Source organism: Pan troglodytes, chromosome 20 (assembly GCF_028858775.2).
Source record: "Pan troglodytes isolate AG18354 chromosome 20, NHGRI_mPanTro3-v2.0_pri, whole genome shotgun sequence".
Taxonomy (NCBI): domain Eukaryota; kingdom Metazoa; phylum Chordata; class Mammalia; order Primates; family Hominidae; genus Pan; species Pan troglodytes.
In genome coordinates this window covers 48,526,581-48,542,854 of record NC_072418.2, presented here as the reverse complement: position 1 = coordinate 48,542,854, position 16,274 = coordinate 48,526,581, and the positions used below count along the sequence as shown (strand labels likewise).

The window sequence follows — 16,274 nt, the reverse complement described above, 5'->3', positions numbered from 1 at the left end:
GAGGTTATGCCACTCATCTAATATTACACAGCGAGGAAATGGCAGAGCTGGGATCCCAACCAAAGTCTGTATGACCGCGCGGCTTCCTCTTAATCCCAATGAGAGCCCTAGCTTGCAGAGGAAGGTGTATTTGGGGCTCATAGGACTAATTAGGACTAATTAAGAGCCTCCTTTGGGTGGGGACGCCAACTCGGAACGTGACATCACGAAGGAGTACAGTGACGTTGGCCAAGGCGGGCGTGGGAATCCACACGCCTTCCAGCATCCGTTTAACGGCACCGCCCCCTGACCCGCCTCACTTCCGTGTATATTTGCATATTCAGCGAACGGACGTCGGTACGCCAGCGTCGACGGGGTGACGTCAGGATGCGCCTCTGAAGTTTCCCTCGAGCGTACGTACATACGTACTGACGCACGCATGGCCACGAGAGGGCGGGGGAGGAGTGAAGAGGTTGAGGCGCCCCGCCCAGTCAGCAAGGTTGCGCGTGCCCTGTGAAACCGCCAAGATGGTGGTGGGCGCGTTCCCTATGGCGAAGCTGCTATACTTGGGCATCCGGCAGGTCAGCAAGCCGCTTGCCAACCGTATTAAGGAGGCCGCCCGCCGAAGCGAGTTCTTCAAGACCTATATCTGTCTCCCGCCGGCTCAACGTGAGTCTGACCCGAATTCCCTCCAACCTTTTTCCTTTCTCCAACGCCTGTCAGGTGGTTGCTTAGGGGATGGACTTCTGTCTACGACCAATCACAGCCCGAACCGGCAAAGTCCAGTGGCCAATAGTGGGGGGTATCTGATAGAGGGGTGTACGGGTGGCCCAATAGTGAGGGCGGGGCGGGGCGTAAGGGGCGGGTCAAGGCGCCACCACGCGAGTAGGAAATGCCAGCCGATAAAGGAAGAGAGCGCTTGGAGACTGATGCCCTGTTAAACCAATAGTGTGAGAGATGGGAGAAATTTGGACGGGGCTTTCCAGGATAGAGGAGCTAGGGGAGGGGCTGAGGAGAAACCGGACGGGGTCCTTTGCCCGGCCGTCCTTGGGCAACTTCATTTCAAAAGCGGCACCGTGTGCCTCAGTTTCCCCACTGATCTAGGAGGTGCTTGTATATCCTCCGTTTAGGACGTCGACGTGCCTCAGTTTTACTGTAGTCAATAAGTCTGGATTAGGGGCATGGTTCGGGGGTGAAGTCTGGGTTCTGGAGACATGGCCTGGGAATCCGGAAAAGGACTTTGAGCCAGAGAGGACATTCATCTGTGTACTCATTAATGCGCTCATACGCCGTCCTTTCATTCGGTTGACAGACTATGCGGCCTTTTTGCTCAGCACTGGGAGATATACTCCTGATCCATCACTGTCAACCCAGAGTGGTCGGGAAAGTGGGAGCCCCGGAGCTCAGAGGAACTGGGTGACCCAGGGACCTGAGGCCAGCAGGGCTGCCTAGAGGGGGCCGCCCGAGCTCAGATCTAAAGGGCATAGTAAGGTCCGGCGCGGTGGCTCACACCTGTAATACCAGCACTTTGGGAGGCCGAGGCGGGCGGATCACATGAGGCCAGGAGTTCGAGACCAGCCTGGCCAACATAGTGAAACCCGGTCTGTACTAAAAATACAAAAATTAGCTGGGTGTGGTGGCGCACACCTGTAATCCCAGCTACTTGGGAGGCTGAGGCAGGGGAATCGCTTGAACCTGGTAGGTGGAGGCTGCAGTGAGCCTAGATTGTGCCATTGCACTCCAGCCTGGGCGACACAGCAAGACTGTCTCAAAAAATAATAAATAGAAATAAAGGGCATAGTAAACACCCAAAATATAAACTACTTTAAAAAGGTGATCTTGCCGGGCGCGGTGGCTCACGCCTGTAATCCCAGCACTTTGGGAGGCCGAGGTGGGCAGATCACGAGGTCAGAAGATGGAGACCATCCTGGCTAACACGGTGAAACCCCATCTCTACTAAAAATACAAAAAATTAGCCGGGCGTGGTGGCGGGCGCCTGTGGTCCCAGCTACTCAGGAGGCTGAGGCAGGAGAATGGCGTGAACCCGGAAGGCGGAGCTTGCAGTGAGCCGAGATCGTAACACTGTACTCCAGCCTGGGTGACAGAGCAAGACTCCGTCTCCAAAAAAAAAAAAAAAAGGTGATCTGTGTTGTGCTACGTGGGACATAAAATAAGGGAATTTAGCATCATTGGCTGGGTCAGAGAACCACTGAAACCGCCTTTGCAAAATTATGACTGACACAGCGAAAGAGATCTAAGTTAACTTACTCCATCTTGCTTCTAACCTCCAAGCTATCCTTGTTCATTCGTGGGCAAAGGCTGAACTAACTTTGGGAGAGATTTAGTTTGTAGTTTATAGTTTAAACAAACATGGTAACAGCCCTTTCCCAAAGCAGACCTCCTTCTTGTCTGGCGACTAGATTGCCTTTGTAGGACTAACATTAGCCACAAGATTAGAAATTATGGTTTAGGAGTCATGCAGCTGGAGGATACAAGATTCTGACCCTCCCTAAACTGCTCCTAAGATCAGTGCTTGAGATATTTCACAGACCCTGCACTTGATGGATCAGCTGGCCTTACTCAGATCAATAAACTGGCCCATCTGATCTTGTGGCCCCCCAACCCAGGAACTGACTGAGCGCAAGAAGACAGCTCCGACTCCCTATGATTTCATCTCTGACCAATCAGCACTCCTGGCTCACTGGCTTCCCCTCACCCATCAAGTTATCCTTAAAAACTCTGCTCCACCGAGATCGCACCACTACACTCCAGCCTGGGCGACAGAGCGAGACTCCGTCTCAAAACAAAAACAAAAAACAAGAAAACTCTGCCCCAGTTGGGCCCATTGGCTCGCGCCTGTAATCCTAGCACTTTGGAAGGCTGAGGGGGGTGGAGCACCTGAGGTCAGGAGTTTGCAACCAGCCTGGCCAGCATGGTGAAACCCCGTCTCTACTAAAAATACAAAAGTTAGGCGGGCTTGGTGGCGGGCGCCTACAATCCCAGCTACTCGGGAGGCTGGAGCATGAGAATCGCTTGAACCCGGGGATGGAGGTTGCAGTGAGCCAAGATCGCGTCACTTCACTCCAGCCCAGGCGAAAGAGTGAAAATCCATCTCAAAAAAATAAAATAAATAAAATAAAATAAAAATAAAATCTCCCTGAATGCTCAGGGAGACTGATTTGAGTAATAGTAAGACTCCTGGCTGGGGCGCGGTGGCTCACGTCTGTAATTCCAGCACTTTGGGAGGCCGAGGTGGGTGGATCATGAGGTCAGGAGTTCGAGACCAGCCTGACCAACATGGTGAAAACCCGTGTCTACTGAAAATACAAAAATTAGCTGGGTGTGGTGGCGTACATCTGTAATCTCATCTACTCAGGAGGCTGAGGCAGGAGAATTGCTTGAACCTAGGAGGTAGAGGTTGCAGTGATCCGAGATTGCACCACTGCCCTCCAGTCTGGGCAACAGAACAAGACTGTCTCAATCTCAAACAAACAAACAAAAAACCCTCCCGCACAGCCAACTCTGCGTGAATTACTCTTTGTCTTGCAGTTCTCCTCTCTTGATGAATCAGCTCTGTCTAGGCAGCGGGCAAGGTGAACCCCTTGGGCGGTTACACACCATTCATCCCTCCATCCATTCATTACTTCCTTTAGCTGGTATTTTGTGAGCCTCTGCCCTGTGCCAGGCCTTGTGCTGGCAATGCTGGCGAAACAGCAGGGACCAAACCAGCACCAATCTGTGCCCTCAAGGAATTCCTAGTCCTGCGGGGGACAGACGTATCCCACAACAGTGGGCAGAGCTGAGATGGGGGAGCCCACTGGGCACCTGACATGGCATGGGGTTCAGGAAGGGCTTCCTGGCAGAGGAGACATCTGAATTGGGACCTGAAGGGTGAGGACAACACCAGGACAAGGAGTAAGGAAAGCACTGGGGCAGAGGGAGGAGCACACACAAAGCCCACATGGTTAAGGGAGTGCACTTTTTTTCCCCCTCTGTAAGTTTGGATGCTTAAAATTTGCTTTCCAGGGCCCGGAATTCTTGGTTGTTCGGTGTTTGGTGGGGTCTTTGTTGGGGCTGCAGCTCTTAGAATGGGAAAGTATTAGATTTCACAGTTACCAAAGTGCTTTCCTGTTAGCCATCTCATTTGACCCCCACAACTGTTTTGTCCCCATGTCCGGAAAGAGGAATGACTTCCTCTGGTTTATAGAAGGGAAAATGGAGGCGTTGAGGGCAGCAGTTAATTGCTCAGGTCATACGCAGAGATTTGTGCCAGAGGCGAAACTGTGGACACTGAATTCCTAGACCCAGTTTGTTTCCCGTCTCTGCCTGTCTTCCAAACACTGTGACATTCTTAGCATTGTGGTTTAGAAAATGGCTTCTGGAGCTGGGCGCAGTGGCTCATGCCTGTAATCCCAGCACTTTGGAAGGCGGAGGTGGGTGGATCATGAGGTCAGGAGTTCAAGACCAGCCTGGCCAACATGGTGAAACCCTGTCTCTACTCAAAATACAAGATTAGGCAGGTGTGGTGGCACACACCTGTAGTCCCAGCTACTTGGGAGGCTGAGGCAGGAGAATTGCCTGAACCTGGGAGGCAGAGGTTGCAGTGAGCCAAGATCACACCACTGCACTCCAGCTTGGGCGACAGAGCGAGACTCTGTCTCAATAAATAAATAAATAAATAAATAAATAGGCTTCTGTGCCAGGCACGGTGCCTCCCACCTATAATCCCAGCACTTTGGGAGGCCGAGGCAGGTGGATCACCTGAGGTCGGGAATTAGAGACCAGCCTGACCAACATGGAGAAACCCCGTCTCTACTAAAAATACAAAATTAGCCAGACGTGGTGGCGCATGCCTGTAATCCCAGCTACTCGGGAGGCTGAGGCAGGAGAATCGCTTGAACCCAGGAGGTGGAGGTTGCAGTGAGCCGAGATCACGCCATTGCACTCCAGCCTGGGCAACAAGAGTGAAACTCTGTCTCAAAAAAAAAAAAAAGGCCGGGTGCAGTGGCTCGCGCCTGTAATCCCAGCACTTTGGGAGGCCAAGGTGGGCAGATCACGAAGTCAAATTTCAAGACCTGCCTGACCAACATGGTGAAACCCCTTCTCTACTAAAAATACAAAAATTAGCTGGGCATGGTGGCGCGCGCCTGTAATCCCAGCTACTCGGGAGGCTGAGGCAGAAGAATCACTTGAACATGGGAGGCGGAGGTTGCAGTGAGCCGAGATCGTGCCACTACACTCCAGCCTGGGTGACAGAGCGAGACTCCATATCAAGAAAAAAAAAAAAAAAAGAAAGAAAGAAAATGGCTTCTGGAGTCAGACTGACATAGGTTTGAATCCCTACCCAGACTGGTGACTTTGGGTACGTCATTTAGCCCCTCTTAGCTTCAATTCCCGATTCTGTACATTGGGTATTATGTAATGGTCACATTAACTGGGCTTGTACTTTGTGCCACGGCTTGTCTGCAGCACCTTCCAGCCTCTGGCACTGGGTCCTCACCAATTATGATGAGGTAGATACTATTATTATTATTATTTTGTGTATATACTATGTATGCATTATGCTGTAAATAATATTTATTGTGTTGTGGTGAGGATTAAGTAAATGGATATAAAATGTTAAGTCAGTGCCTGGCATAGGGTCATGGCTGTCATGTAGATGTTATAGATACAACAGGCAGGAAAAAGCAAAACATCTTGCCCTCAGGTACCTTACATTCTTGTGGAGGAAGCCAGACAATAAATGAAATAAATAGTTGGCTGGGCCCAGTGGCTCATGCCTGTAATCCCAGCACTTTGGGAGGCTGAGGCTGGTGCATCACTTGAGGTCAGGAGTTTGAGACCAGCCTGGGCAACATGGTGAAACCCCATCTCTACTAAAAATACAAAAATTAGCCAGGTGTGGTGGCAGGCACCTGTAATCCCAGTTACTTAGGAGGCTTAGGCAGGAGAATCACTTGAACCCAAGAGGCAGAGGTTGCAGTAAGCCAAGATTGCACCACTGCACTCCAGCCTGGGTGACAGAGTGAGATTCCATCTGAAAAAATAGTTAAAAGATGAAGTATATTAGATAGCAATAATTGCTCTAGGAAAAAAATCAGGGTTGTAGAACAAGGAATATGTAAAGGAAGGCTATAAGCCTAGATAGGATTATCAGGGAGAACTCACTGAAAATATGCAAAGGAGGGAGGGAACGAGCAGCATTGCTATCTGGGGGAAGAAACGTTCCAGCCCAGAGGATCCCGCTTGCACACAGGACCTGAGGCATGAGCGTGCCTGGCACACAGGACAGAGGAAACTGATGACGGGAAAGGGGGACAGTTTGTATGGGGCCTGTGGGTCACTGCAAATGCCTTGGCTTTACTCTGAGTGGAACAGGACTTACTGGAGGGTTCTGTGCAGCAGAGGGACAATATCAGAGTTCTGTTTTATTTTATTTTATTTTATTTTTTTGAGACAGAGTCGCACTCCGATACCCAGGCTGGAGTGCAATGGTGTAATCTTGGCTCACCACAACTTCCGCCTCCCGGGCTCAAGTGATTCTCCTGCCTCAGCCTCCCGAGTAGCTGGGATTACAGGCATGCGCCACCACGCCCGGCTAATTTTGTATTTTAAGTAGAGATGGGGTTTCTCCATGTTGATCAGGCTGGTCTCTAACTCCCAACGTCAGGAGATCTGCCCGCCTTGGCCTCCCAAAGTGCTGGGATTACAGGCATGAGCCACCACGCCTGGCCGGGGAGCAGAGTTTTTAAGGATAACTTGGTGGGTGAGGGGAAGCCAGTGAGCCAGGAGTGCTGATTGGTCAGAGATGAAATCATAGGGAGTCAGAGATGTCTTGTGCTCGGTTAGTTCCTGGGTGGCGGTGGGGGAGGGGGAGGGCGGGCACAAGATCAGATGAGCCAATTTATTGATCTGGGTGGGGCCAGCTGATCCATCAAGTGCAGGGTCTGTGAAATATCTCAAGCACTGATCTTAGGAGCAGTTTAGGGAGGGTCAGAATCTTGTATCCTCCAGCTGCATGACTCCTAAACCATAATTTCTAATCTTGTGGCTAATGTTAGTCCTACAAAGGCAATCTAGTCACCAGGCAAGAAGGAGGTCTGCTTTGGGAAAGGGCTGTTACCATGTTTGTTTAAACTATAAACTAAGTTTCTCCCAAAGTTAGTTCAGCCTTCACTCAGGAATGAACAAGGACAGCTTGGAGGTTGGAAGATGGAGTCAGTCAAGTTAGATCTCTTTCACTGTGTCAGTCATAATTTTGCAAAGGCAGTTTCAGGATTACAGGCGTGAGCCACCACACCTGGCCTCAAAATCTAAAATATTTACTCTCTGCCCCTTTACAGGAAGAGTTTTCTGACCCTGCTCTAGAATAGTATCCCTGCCCTTGTTTTTTGACATTGACATGGAGCCAGTCCTCTGATTGATAGTGTGTCCCGATGTCTGGAGTCTCCTGATTGCTTCCCCTGATTGGATTCATGTTGAACATGTTTGGCGGGAACACCACAGACTCGAGGTGCCTCCTAAGGACATCCCTTCAGGGGACCCCTGAGGTCTATTTGTTCTGTCATTTGTGATGGTAATTTGGATCGCTTGGTTAAGGTGTAACCATGTCAAGAACCTTTCCTTTTCCTCTTAGTAATGAATAACCAGTAGATTTGTTTACAAGGTAGAGCCAGCAGGATTTCCCATGGATTGGGTGTGAGACAGCCGACTGGAGGAGGGGCAGGTTGGACAGAAAGACCTGGAGCTCAGTTAGGGACAGGTCGAGTTGGAGATGCTACCAGATATTGCAATGTACTGGCTTCTTACATTTACACCTTTTAATTACATCATTAGTGTCTTCACACTGCTAATTGCCCTTTGCTGTGGCCCCCAGCCATGGTGATTGGAATTTCCCAGGGTGCACTGGCGGCCCTGCTTTCTCTCAGGTCAGGCGTCCTGAGCTGACCAACAAATCCAGTATCTGTACCTTTGGCTGAGATACTTTTGACTCAGCAGGCTGCGCCCAGCTGTCTCACAGGAGAGCCTGGAGCAGTAGCTGTGGCTGCCTGAGGAAAGAACAGTACATGCTAGAAGCATAAATCATCGATGATGCACCCTGCTGGGGAGGCAAAGATCTTTTTAAACACAGAATTCCTTTGTTTAAATTATTTTAACCCAAAAGTAAAGGAGGTTGGTGATGTTAGGCAGGTTGAGGCCATGCCTGCAAAGTGCACTTTTGGTGCTCCCAGGGAGGCTGTGAGATATCTCTGGGCAGTGGGAAGATTCCAGCTCATCTGTGTTTATTCCTTTGGAGTGCACTGGTCCTTTTTCTGGTTTATCACACACAGTAGGCAGTAGAGTGACTGGTCCCCCAAAGATGTCCACATCCTTATCCCAAGAACCTGTTGAATATGTTACCATGCACAGCAAAGGTGACTTTGCAAATGTGATCAAATGAAGGATTTGGGGATGGGGAGATGATCCTGAATTATGCAGGTCAGGTCAGTGTGATCACAGGGGTCCTTATAAGGGAAAGAGGGAGGCAAGAGAGGGAATGATTTGAGGGATGCTGCCCCGCTGGCCTTGAAGATGGCGGAAGGGAGGCATGAGCCAAGGAATGCGGGCAGCCTCTGGAAGCTGGAAAAGCCGAGGAGATGGATTCTCCACTGGAGACTTCAGAAAGGAACACAGCCCTGCGGACACCTTGAGATTAGCCTAGTGAAAGCCATTTTGGAATTTTTTTGGGGTGGGGGGTGATGGAGTTTCATTCTTGTTGCCCAGATTGCAGTGCAGTGGCACGATCTCAACTCACTGCAATCTCTGCCTCCTGGATTCAAGCGATTCTCCTGCCTCAGTCCCCTGAGTAGCACCCACCACCACACCTGGCACCCACCACCACACCTGGCACCCACCACCAGGCACCCACCACCACACCTGGCTAATTTTTTGTATTTTTAGTAGAGATAGGGTTTCACCATGTTGGCTAGGCTGGTCTTGAACTCCTGACCTCAGGTGATCCACCTGCCTTGGCCTCCCAAAGTGCTGGGATTACAGGCGTGAGCCACTGTGCCCAGTTTTTTGTTTTGTTTTGTTTTGTTTTTTGAGAGGGGGTCTCACATGGTCACCCAGGCTGGATTACAGTGGCATGATCTCAGCTCCCTGCAACCTCTGCATCCCGGTTTCAAGCGATTCTCCTGCCTTGGCCTCCTGAATAGCTGGGATTACAGGCGCATGCCCTAATTTTTGTATTATCAGTAGAGACGGGGGTTTCACCATGTTGGCCAGCTGGTCTTCAACTCCTGACCTCAGGTGATCCACCTGCCTTGGCCTCCCAAAGTGCTGGGATTACAGGCGTGAGCCACCACAACTGGCCCCCATTTCAGACTTCTGACTTCTGGAACTGTAAAATAATAAATTTAGGGCAGGTGCGGTGGTTCATGCCTGTTATCCCAGCACTTTAGAAGGTCAAGGCAGGAGGATCACTTGAACCCAGGGGTTCAAGACCAGCCTGGGCAGCAAAGCGAGACCTTGTCTCTACTAAAAATAAAAAACAATTAGTGGGGCATGGTGATGCATGCCTATAGTTTTAGCCACTCAGGAGGCTGCGGCAGGATTGCTTGAGCCCAGGAGAATGAGGCTGCAGTGAGCTGTGACCGCACCCCTGCACTCCAGCCTGGGTGACAGAGCAAGACCCTGTCTCAAATAATAATAATAATAATAAATTTGTGCTGTTTTAAGCCACTGCATTTGTGGTAGTTTGTTATAGTGGCCATGGGAAACGGATACACCACGATCATTCATTCAGGTTGCTGAGGTCATTTTTTCAGAAGTGCTCAGCTCTGTGGCCATTCTTATGAATTTAGGCCATGGACTTGGTTTCAGTTTTCTTTTTCTACATAGCCATCTGATCCAAAGCTTGGTGGCTTACCGTAGTAACTCTTAGCCAGGTGCAGTGGCTCATGCCTGTAATCTCAGCACTTTGGGAGGTTGAGGTGGGTGGATCACTTCAGGCCAGGAGTTCGCGACTAGCCTGGGCAACATGGCAAAACCCTTTCTTTACTAAAAATACAAAAATTTAGCGGGTACCTGTGGTCCCAGCTTCTCGGGAGGCTGAGGCAGGAGAATCGCTTGAACCTGAGAGAGGTGGAGGCTGCAGTGAACCGAGATCGTGCCACAGCACTCCAGCCTGGGCAACAGAGCAAGACCCTATCTCAAAAAGGCAAACAAACAAAAAACCCAGTCAGTCTTAGTTTCTGTTACCTTTGTGGCTTGCCTGGGCTCAGCCGGACAGTTCTTTTGCTGGTTGCTGCTTGGCGGGCTCTCATCCAGGTGCAGGCGGAGGTGGCTGGGCTGGAGTCATCTGGAACTGGCACTGGGACTGGGGAGTTGGTTCCCTCTCAGTGTAGCCTCTGGGCCTCTCTTCTCCACGTGGTCTGTCCTGCAGGGTAGCTGAATATCTCACATGGCTGCTCAGGACTCCCCAACAGCCAGATTTTCATGAGGGAAGAAGCAGAAGCTGCAGGTTATTTAAGGGCAAGGCCTGGAATCTTCCAGCGTCATTTCCACCACACTATTGGTCAAAGCAGCTCCAGGCACAGACCACAGTGAGTGTGGGAAAGAACTGCACAGGGTGTGATACGAAGGGGTCCCTGATGGCACAGTCTGCCACAGAGTAGGCACTCTTGGCTTCGGATCTTGGCACTGCCGCTTATTAGCCATGTGACTTTGAGCAGGCAGCTTGACCTCTGTGAGCCTCCATTTCCATATTTATCAACTGGGATACTAATAGAACTTATCTCCCAGGATTCTTGTGAGGATGCAGCAGGATAGTGGATAGGTGAGCCCTGGCCCGAGACATGCCCATCTGGTTGCTACTACAGGCTACAGGGGGTATACATGGAATCCGTTTGTTTTTTTTTTTGAGACAGAGTCTTGCTCTGTCGCCCAGGCTGGAGTGCAGTGGCACGATTTTGGCTCATTGCAAGCTCCGCCTCCCGGGTTCACGCCATTCTCCTGCCTCTCAGCCTCCCGAGTAGCTGGGACTACAGGCGCCCGCCACCACGCCCGGCTAATATTTTTTGTATCTTTAGTAGAGACGGGGTTTCACCATGTTAGCCAGGATGGTCTCGATCTCCTGACCTCGTGATCCGCCCGCCTCAGCCTCCCAAAGTGCTGGGATTACAGGCGTGAGCCACTGCGCCCGGCCCCCTTTGTTTTTTTTGAGATGGAGTCTAACTTTGTTGCCCAGGCTTTTGCCTTCCTGAGTAGCTGGGATTACAGGTGCCCGCCACCACGCCCAGCTAATTTTTGTATTTTTAGTAGAGACGGGGTTTCACCATGTTGGTCAGGCTGGTCTCCAACTCCTGACCTCAAGTGATCCGCCCGCTGTGGCCTCCCAAAGTGCTGGGATTACAGGCGTGAGCCACCGCACCCAGCCGGAATCCCTTCTTGTCATTACTGCCCAAGTGCCAAAACCTCTGCTTCTAGATAAAGACTTCGTGCACTCAGATCCTTGCCCTGCTGTTTACGTGGTGTGTGTCCTGCATGAGTCCCTCTGCCTTTCTGTACCGAATAGCACTTAACCTCATAGTTCTGATGTTCCCTCAGCACCATTCAGTAAACAGTGTTTACTGTTTACTGTTTGCAGCGTGGCCTCGAACCAGGCTGCCTGCTTATCTGTCCCCGCTCTGCCACTTTCTGCCTGACCCCAGGGAGAGTTATTTAACCTCTCTGGGCCTCAGTTTTATGCTTGTAATTGGGTTGTTATGTGGATATTAAGATCCATAAAACATAGAACTGTACCTGGCCCTCAAGTACTCTGTACATGTTTATTTACTTATTTATTCATTTTATTTGTTTATTTTTTGAGACAGAGTTTCGCTCTTGTTGCCCAGGCCGGAGTGCAATGGCGTGATCTCAGCTCACCGCAACCTCCACCTCCTGGGTTCAAGTGATTCTCCTGTCTCAGCCTCCCGAGTAGCTGAGATTACAGGCATGTGCCACCATGCCCAGCTAATTTTTTGTATTTTTAGTGAGACGTGTGAATATAAGATGAGATTTGGGTGGGGACACAGCCACACCGTATCACTTGGCCTGGGGGATGGGGACTATGCTGTGGGGGAATTGGGCAGGCAACAGCCTTGTGTAGAACCAGATCTCTGGCAAGGTACCTGGTGAACTAGAAAAAAACCTCCTTCTGAAGGCACACAAGCTTTGCCCTAGGTAGAGACTGATACATTCTCCTCTGAGAATTTGTAGCCACTGACTGTCCCTCATGTGGGCTTGGGGCCTCTTTGAAAGGTCCTGGAAGTTGCAGGCTGAGAATGAACCCCTAGGGGTACCTAATTGTGTCTAAGCACCTGGCAAGGGCAAACATAAACTCTTCCTGCCTGTGCTCTCTCTGCCCAGGCCTTGGAGAAATCCTTCAGATAGAGTTCCAGCACATACAAGCTCACAGTAAAAAAAAAAAAAATATATATATATATATATCTCTCGATATATATCTATATATATAGTATGATATATATAGATATATATCTATATATATCATATATAGTATGATATATAGATATATATCTCATATAGATATATATGATATATATTGATATATATATTTATGATATATATGATATATATCGTATATTTATATACATATATCATGATATATATCCATATATGATATATATATCATATGATATATATCTCATATCTCGTATATGATATATATCATATATCTCGATATATGTGATTATTATATGATATATAAGATATATATCATATATCGATATACATATATCATGATATATATCGATATATATCGATAATCTCATATATGTTGATATATATGAGATATATATTGATATATATCTCATATATGTCGATATATATGAGATATATATCAATATATATACTATATATTTTTTTATTTTTTATTTATATGAGATATATAATCATATATATCGATATATATGAGATATATATACATATATGTATATATGTGTATATATATATACATATATCGATATATATGAGAGAGATATATATCTCTCATATATATATCAGACCAACCTGACCAACATGGAGAAACCCCGTCTCTACTAAAAATACAAAATATATATATATATCAATATATATTGGTATATATATATATATACACCACATGAAAAAAGCAGCCACCATGAGCGAGAGCCAGCAGAAAAACATGGCAGGTCACAGCCTGCAAACGTGGAATTATCAGATGTGGATATAAAATACCTAAGCTTATCTGTTAAGAGGATAAAAGAGAAGGATATTAAAACACAAGTAAAATGAAAAATTGCCAGGAAGCTGGAAAAAGAATTAAACAAAACTTCTAGAAAGGACAGCTACAACAGTTGGTGTTCAGCTCTCAATAGAAGGGCTAACTAACCACCAGGTTAAACACAACTGCCAAGAGGATTGGGGAGCTGAAAGGTGCACAATATGGAGGAAAACTAGTGAGCTTTCTGGGGCGCTTCCAGTAGATGCCCAGGAGTGCTACCTGCAGGTCCTGATTTGGTGGACGTAGGGAAGGGGTGGACGTGTTTATTTTTAGCAGTCTCTAGAGTACATTCTCACACGCACCAGTGTTTGAAAATCACTTTGCTGGAGTTTATTTATAATCACCAGAGCGTCACATCAGTTATATTATATGGCAGCCAGGCTGCTGCTGGTGACCTCCAAACATTTATTATTATGTTCTCCTATCAAGGAAACACTTCTGAGTTTCCTTCCCTAGCATATATGTATGCACATGTGTACACGTATGTAAAATTATTTAGCAGTCAGCCAGGCACGGTGGCTCATGCCTGTAATCCCAGCACTTTGCGAGTCCAAGGCGGGTGGATCCCCTGAGGTGGGGAGTTCAAGACCAACCTGAACAACATGGAGAAACCCCGTCTCTACTAAAAATACAAAAAATTAGCTGGGCATGGTGGCGCATGCCTGTAATCTCAGCTACTTGGGAGACTGAGGCAAGAGTATCGCTTGAACCCGGGAGGTGGAGGTTGCGGTGTGCCAAGATCGCACCATTGCACTCCAGCCTGGGCGACAGAGCAAGACCCTGTCTCAAAAAAATAAAATAAAATAAGTAAATAAATAAATAAATGAAAGTATTTAGCAGTCATGTATAGCGCTAACATATAATAGTATGGTTATATTATATGCATTTAAAAACATACACAAAAATTAGAGGGATGAAACGAACATAAAAATTTTTAAAATAAACTTATTTATTCATGCCCCCCCCAAATAGTTTTGCTCTCACTGAAAACATTTTCCTATGCAGACATTTTTAAGTAAATTTGGAAACTCTTGGTGAAACCCTCTGTGAGAGTCTGGCTTTGAATTTTTTTTTTTTTTGAGACAGAGTCTCGCTCTGTCGCCCAGGCTGGAGAGTAGTGGCACAATCTCGGCTCGCTACAACCTCCACCTCCCAGGTTCAAGTGATTATCCTGCCTCAGCCTCCCGAGCAGCTGGGATTACAGGCTTCTGCCACCACACCCGGCTAATTTTGTTTTGTTTTTGTTTTTTTCCCCAAGATGGAGTCTCACTCTGTCGCCCAGGCTGTAGTGCAGTGGTTCAATCTCAGCTTACTGCAGCCTCTACCTCCCAGGTTCAAGCAATTCTCCTGCCTCAGCCTCCCAAGTAGCTGGGATTACAGGGGTGTGCCATTATGCCCAGCTAATTTTTTTTTGTATTATTAGTGGAGAGAGGGTTTCACCATATTGGCCAGGCTGGTCTCGAACTCCTGACCTCAGGTGATCTGCCCACCTCAGCCTCCCAAAGTGCTGGGATTACAGGCATGAGCCACCGCTCCCAGCCAGCTTTGACATTCTTTGTTTGTGGCTGTCACAGCTGGCAAAGACCTAACTAAGGCACATAGTCTCAGGTGGAAGAAGTGTGTCATTGGCTGCGTTTAATCTCGCTGCTCCTTTTTTAGTCCCACCCTTCATTATGCAGAGGCATTTGCTGGAATTTGCTCATGTACTCATGGCTAAATCTTCTGGCCGATTTCTGAACAGGGATCTTTTTCAGAAGCCCCTGTGTAGAGGGCTGGCTGATTTGCAACCTGAGTGCATCCCAGGGAATCTACTTGCGCTGGCTGCAAGCAATATGCCAAGTGGACAGGAGAGGGCGCCCGTGTCAGCCTGGGGATGGCGCCTGCCTGAGAAAGCACCAGAGGCCATCTCGGTCATTGACCCCGGTGTATCTCTGTATTAGTTTGTGCTCATCTGTAATTAATTGAAAACCCAGCCAGTAAATGTCAATCAAACCTTAAATCAAAAGGGTGTTTTTTGCTGGCTTTTCAGTAAGCCCTGAGGAAGGCCTGTTCGTGGTTGGTTTGGTGGCTCAGTGGTGTCATTGGGAACCTGAGGACTCCATCTCTGCTGTGTTGGTGCTCAGGCAGTCCTCATGGCCTCAGTAGGGCTGCTGCGGCTCCAGGCATTGTGCCTTTATGTTTCATAAGGGAGGAAGTCTGTGCGTGTGTGTATGGAGGGGCGGGTGGTCAGGTAAGTGAGGGTAACGCCTCAAGGAGGAAAATCCTTTTCCAGAAGCCCCCAGGAAACTCCCCTCACTGCCAGCTTACCACAACCGGGTCACCTCCCACCCCTTGGTGTATGGGAGGTTGCAGTGGTGAGTATCGGCTTCTAAACTCTAATGGAGGTGGGGAGGATGGAATTACTAAGACAGTAGAGAATAATATAAAGTAGCACTGGTAATCAGAAGCACTGAAGTTGTTCTGAAATCTTTTTTGTTTATTTTGAGACAGAGTCTTGCTCTGTCGCCCAGGCTGGAGTGCAGTGGCGCGATCTCGGCTCACTACGACCTCTGCCTCCTGGGTTCAAGTGATTCTTCTGCTTCAGCCTCCTGAATAGCTGTGACTACAGGTGCCCGCCACCACGCCCAGCTAATTTTTGTATTTTTAGTAAAGATGGTGTTTCACCATGTTGGCCAGGGAGGTCTTGAACTCCTGACCTCAAGTAATCTGTCTGCCTTGGCCTTCCAAAGTGCTGGGATTACAGGCGTGAGCCACCGCGCTCGGCCCTAGCCTCTCTGTTAATTGCTTCCTCTGAGCCTTAGAAACCCCTGAGTGTCCTCTATACCAAGTTGAGTTGGTCTCTCCAGGCCTGGGAGGAGAGTAGAGGTGGGGATCATTTTCTGGGGTGTGGCTATGCTTCAGTCCATTAGGAGGCTAAGTAATTCATTCACTCAACAAATCTTTATTTAGTGCCTGCTGTGTGCCAGGAACTGTTCTAAGAGGCATGACTCAGTAGTCAACAGAACAAAGATCC

The 16,274-nt window shown here is 48.4% G+C and overlaps 1 protein-coding gene across 2 annotated transcripts in view; it reads left to right on the top strand.

Moving 5' to 3' along the window:
• Positions 1-419: 419 nt before the first annotated feature.
• The window catches only part of OPA3 (outer mitochondrial membrane lipid metabolism regulator OPA3), a 55,998-nt gene continuing 40,143 nt past the window's right edge, over positions 420-16,274 (top strand). For both annotated transcript variants that reach the window (NM_001361685.1, NM_001242408.2), the window contains 1 exon segment: positions 420-648. In NM_001361685.1, the coding sequence (NP_001348614.1) occupies positions 507-648 (142 nt within the window). In that variant the 5' untranslated portion in view covers positions 420-506.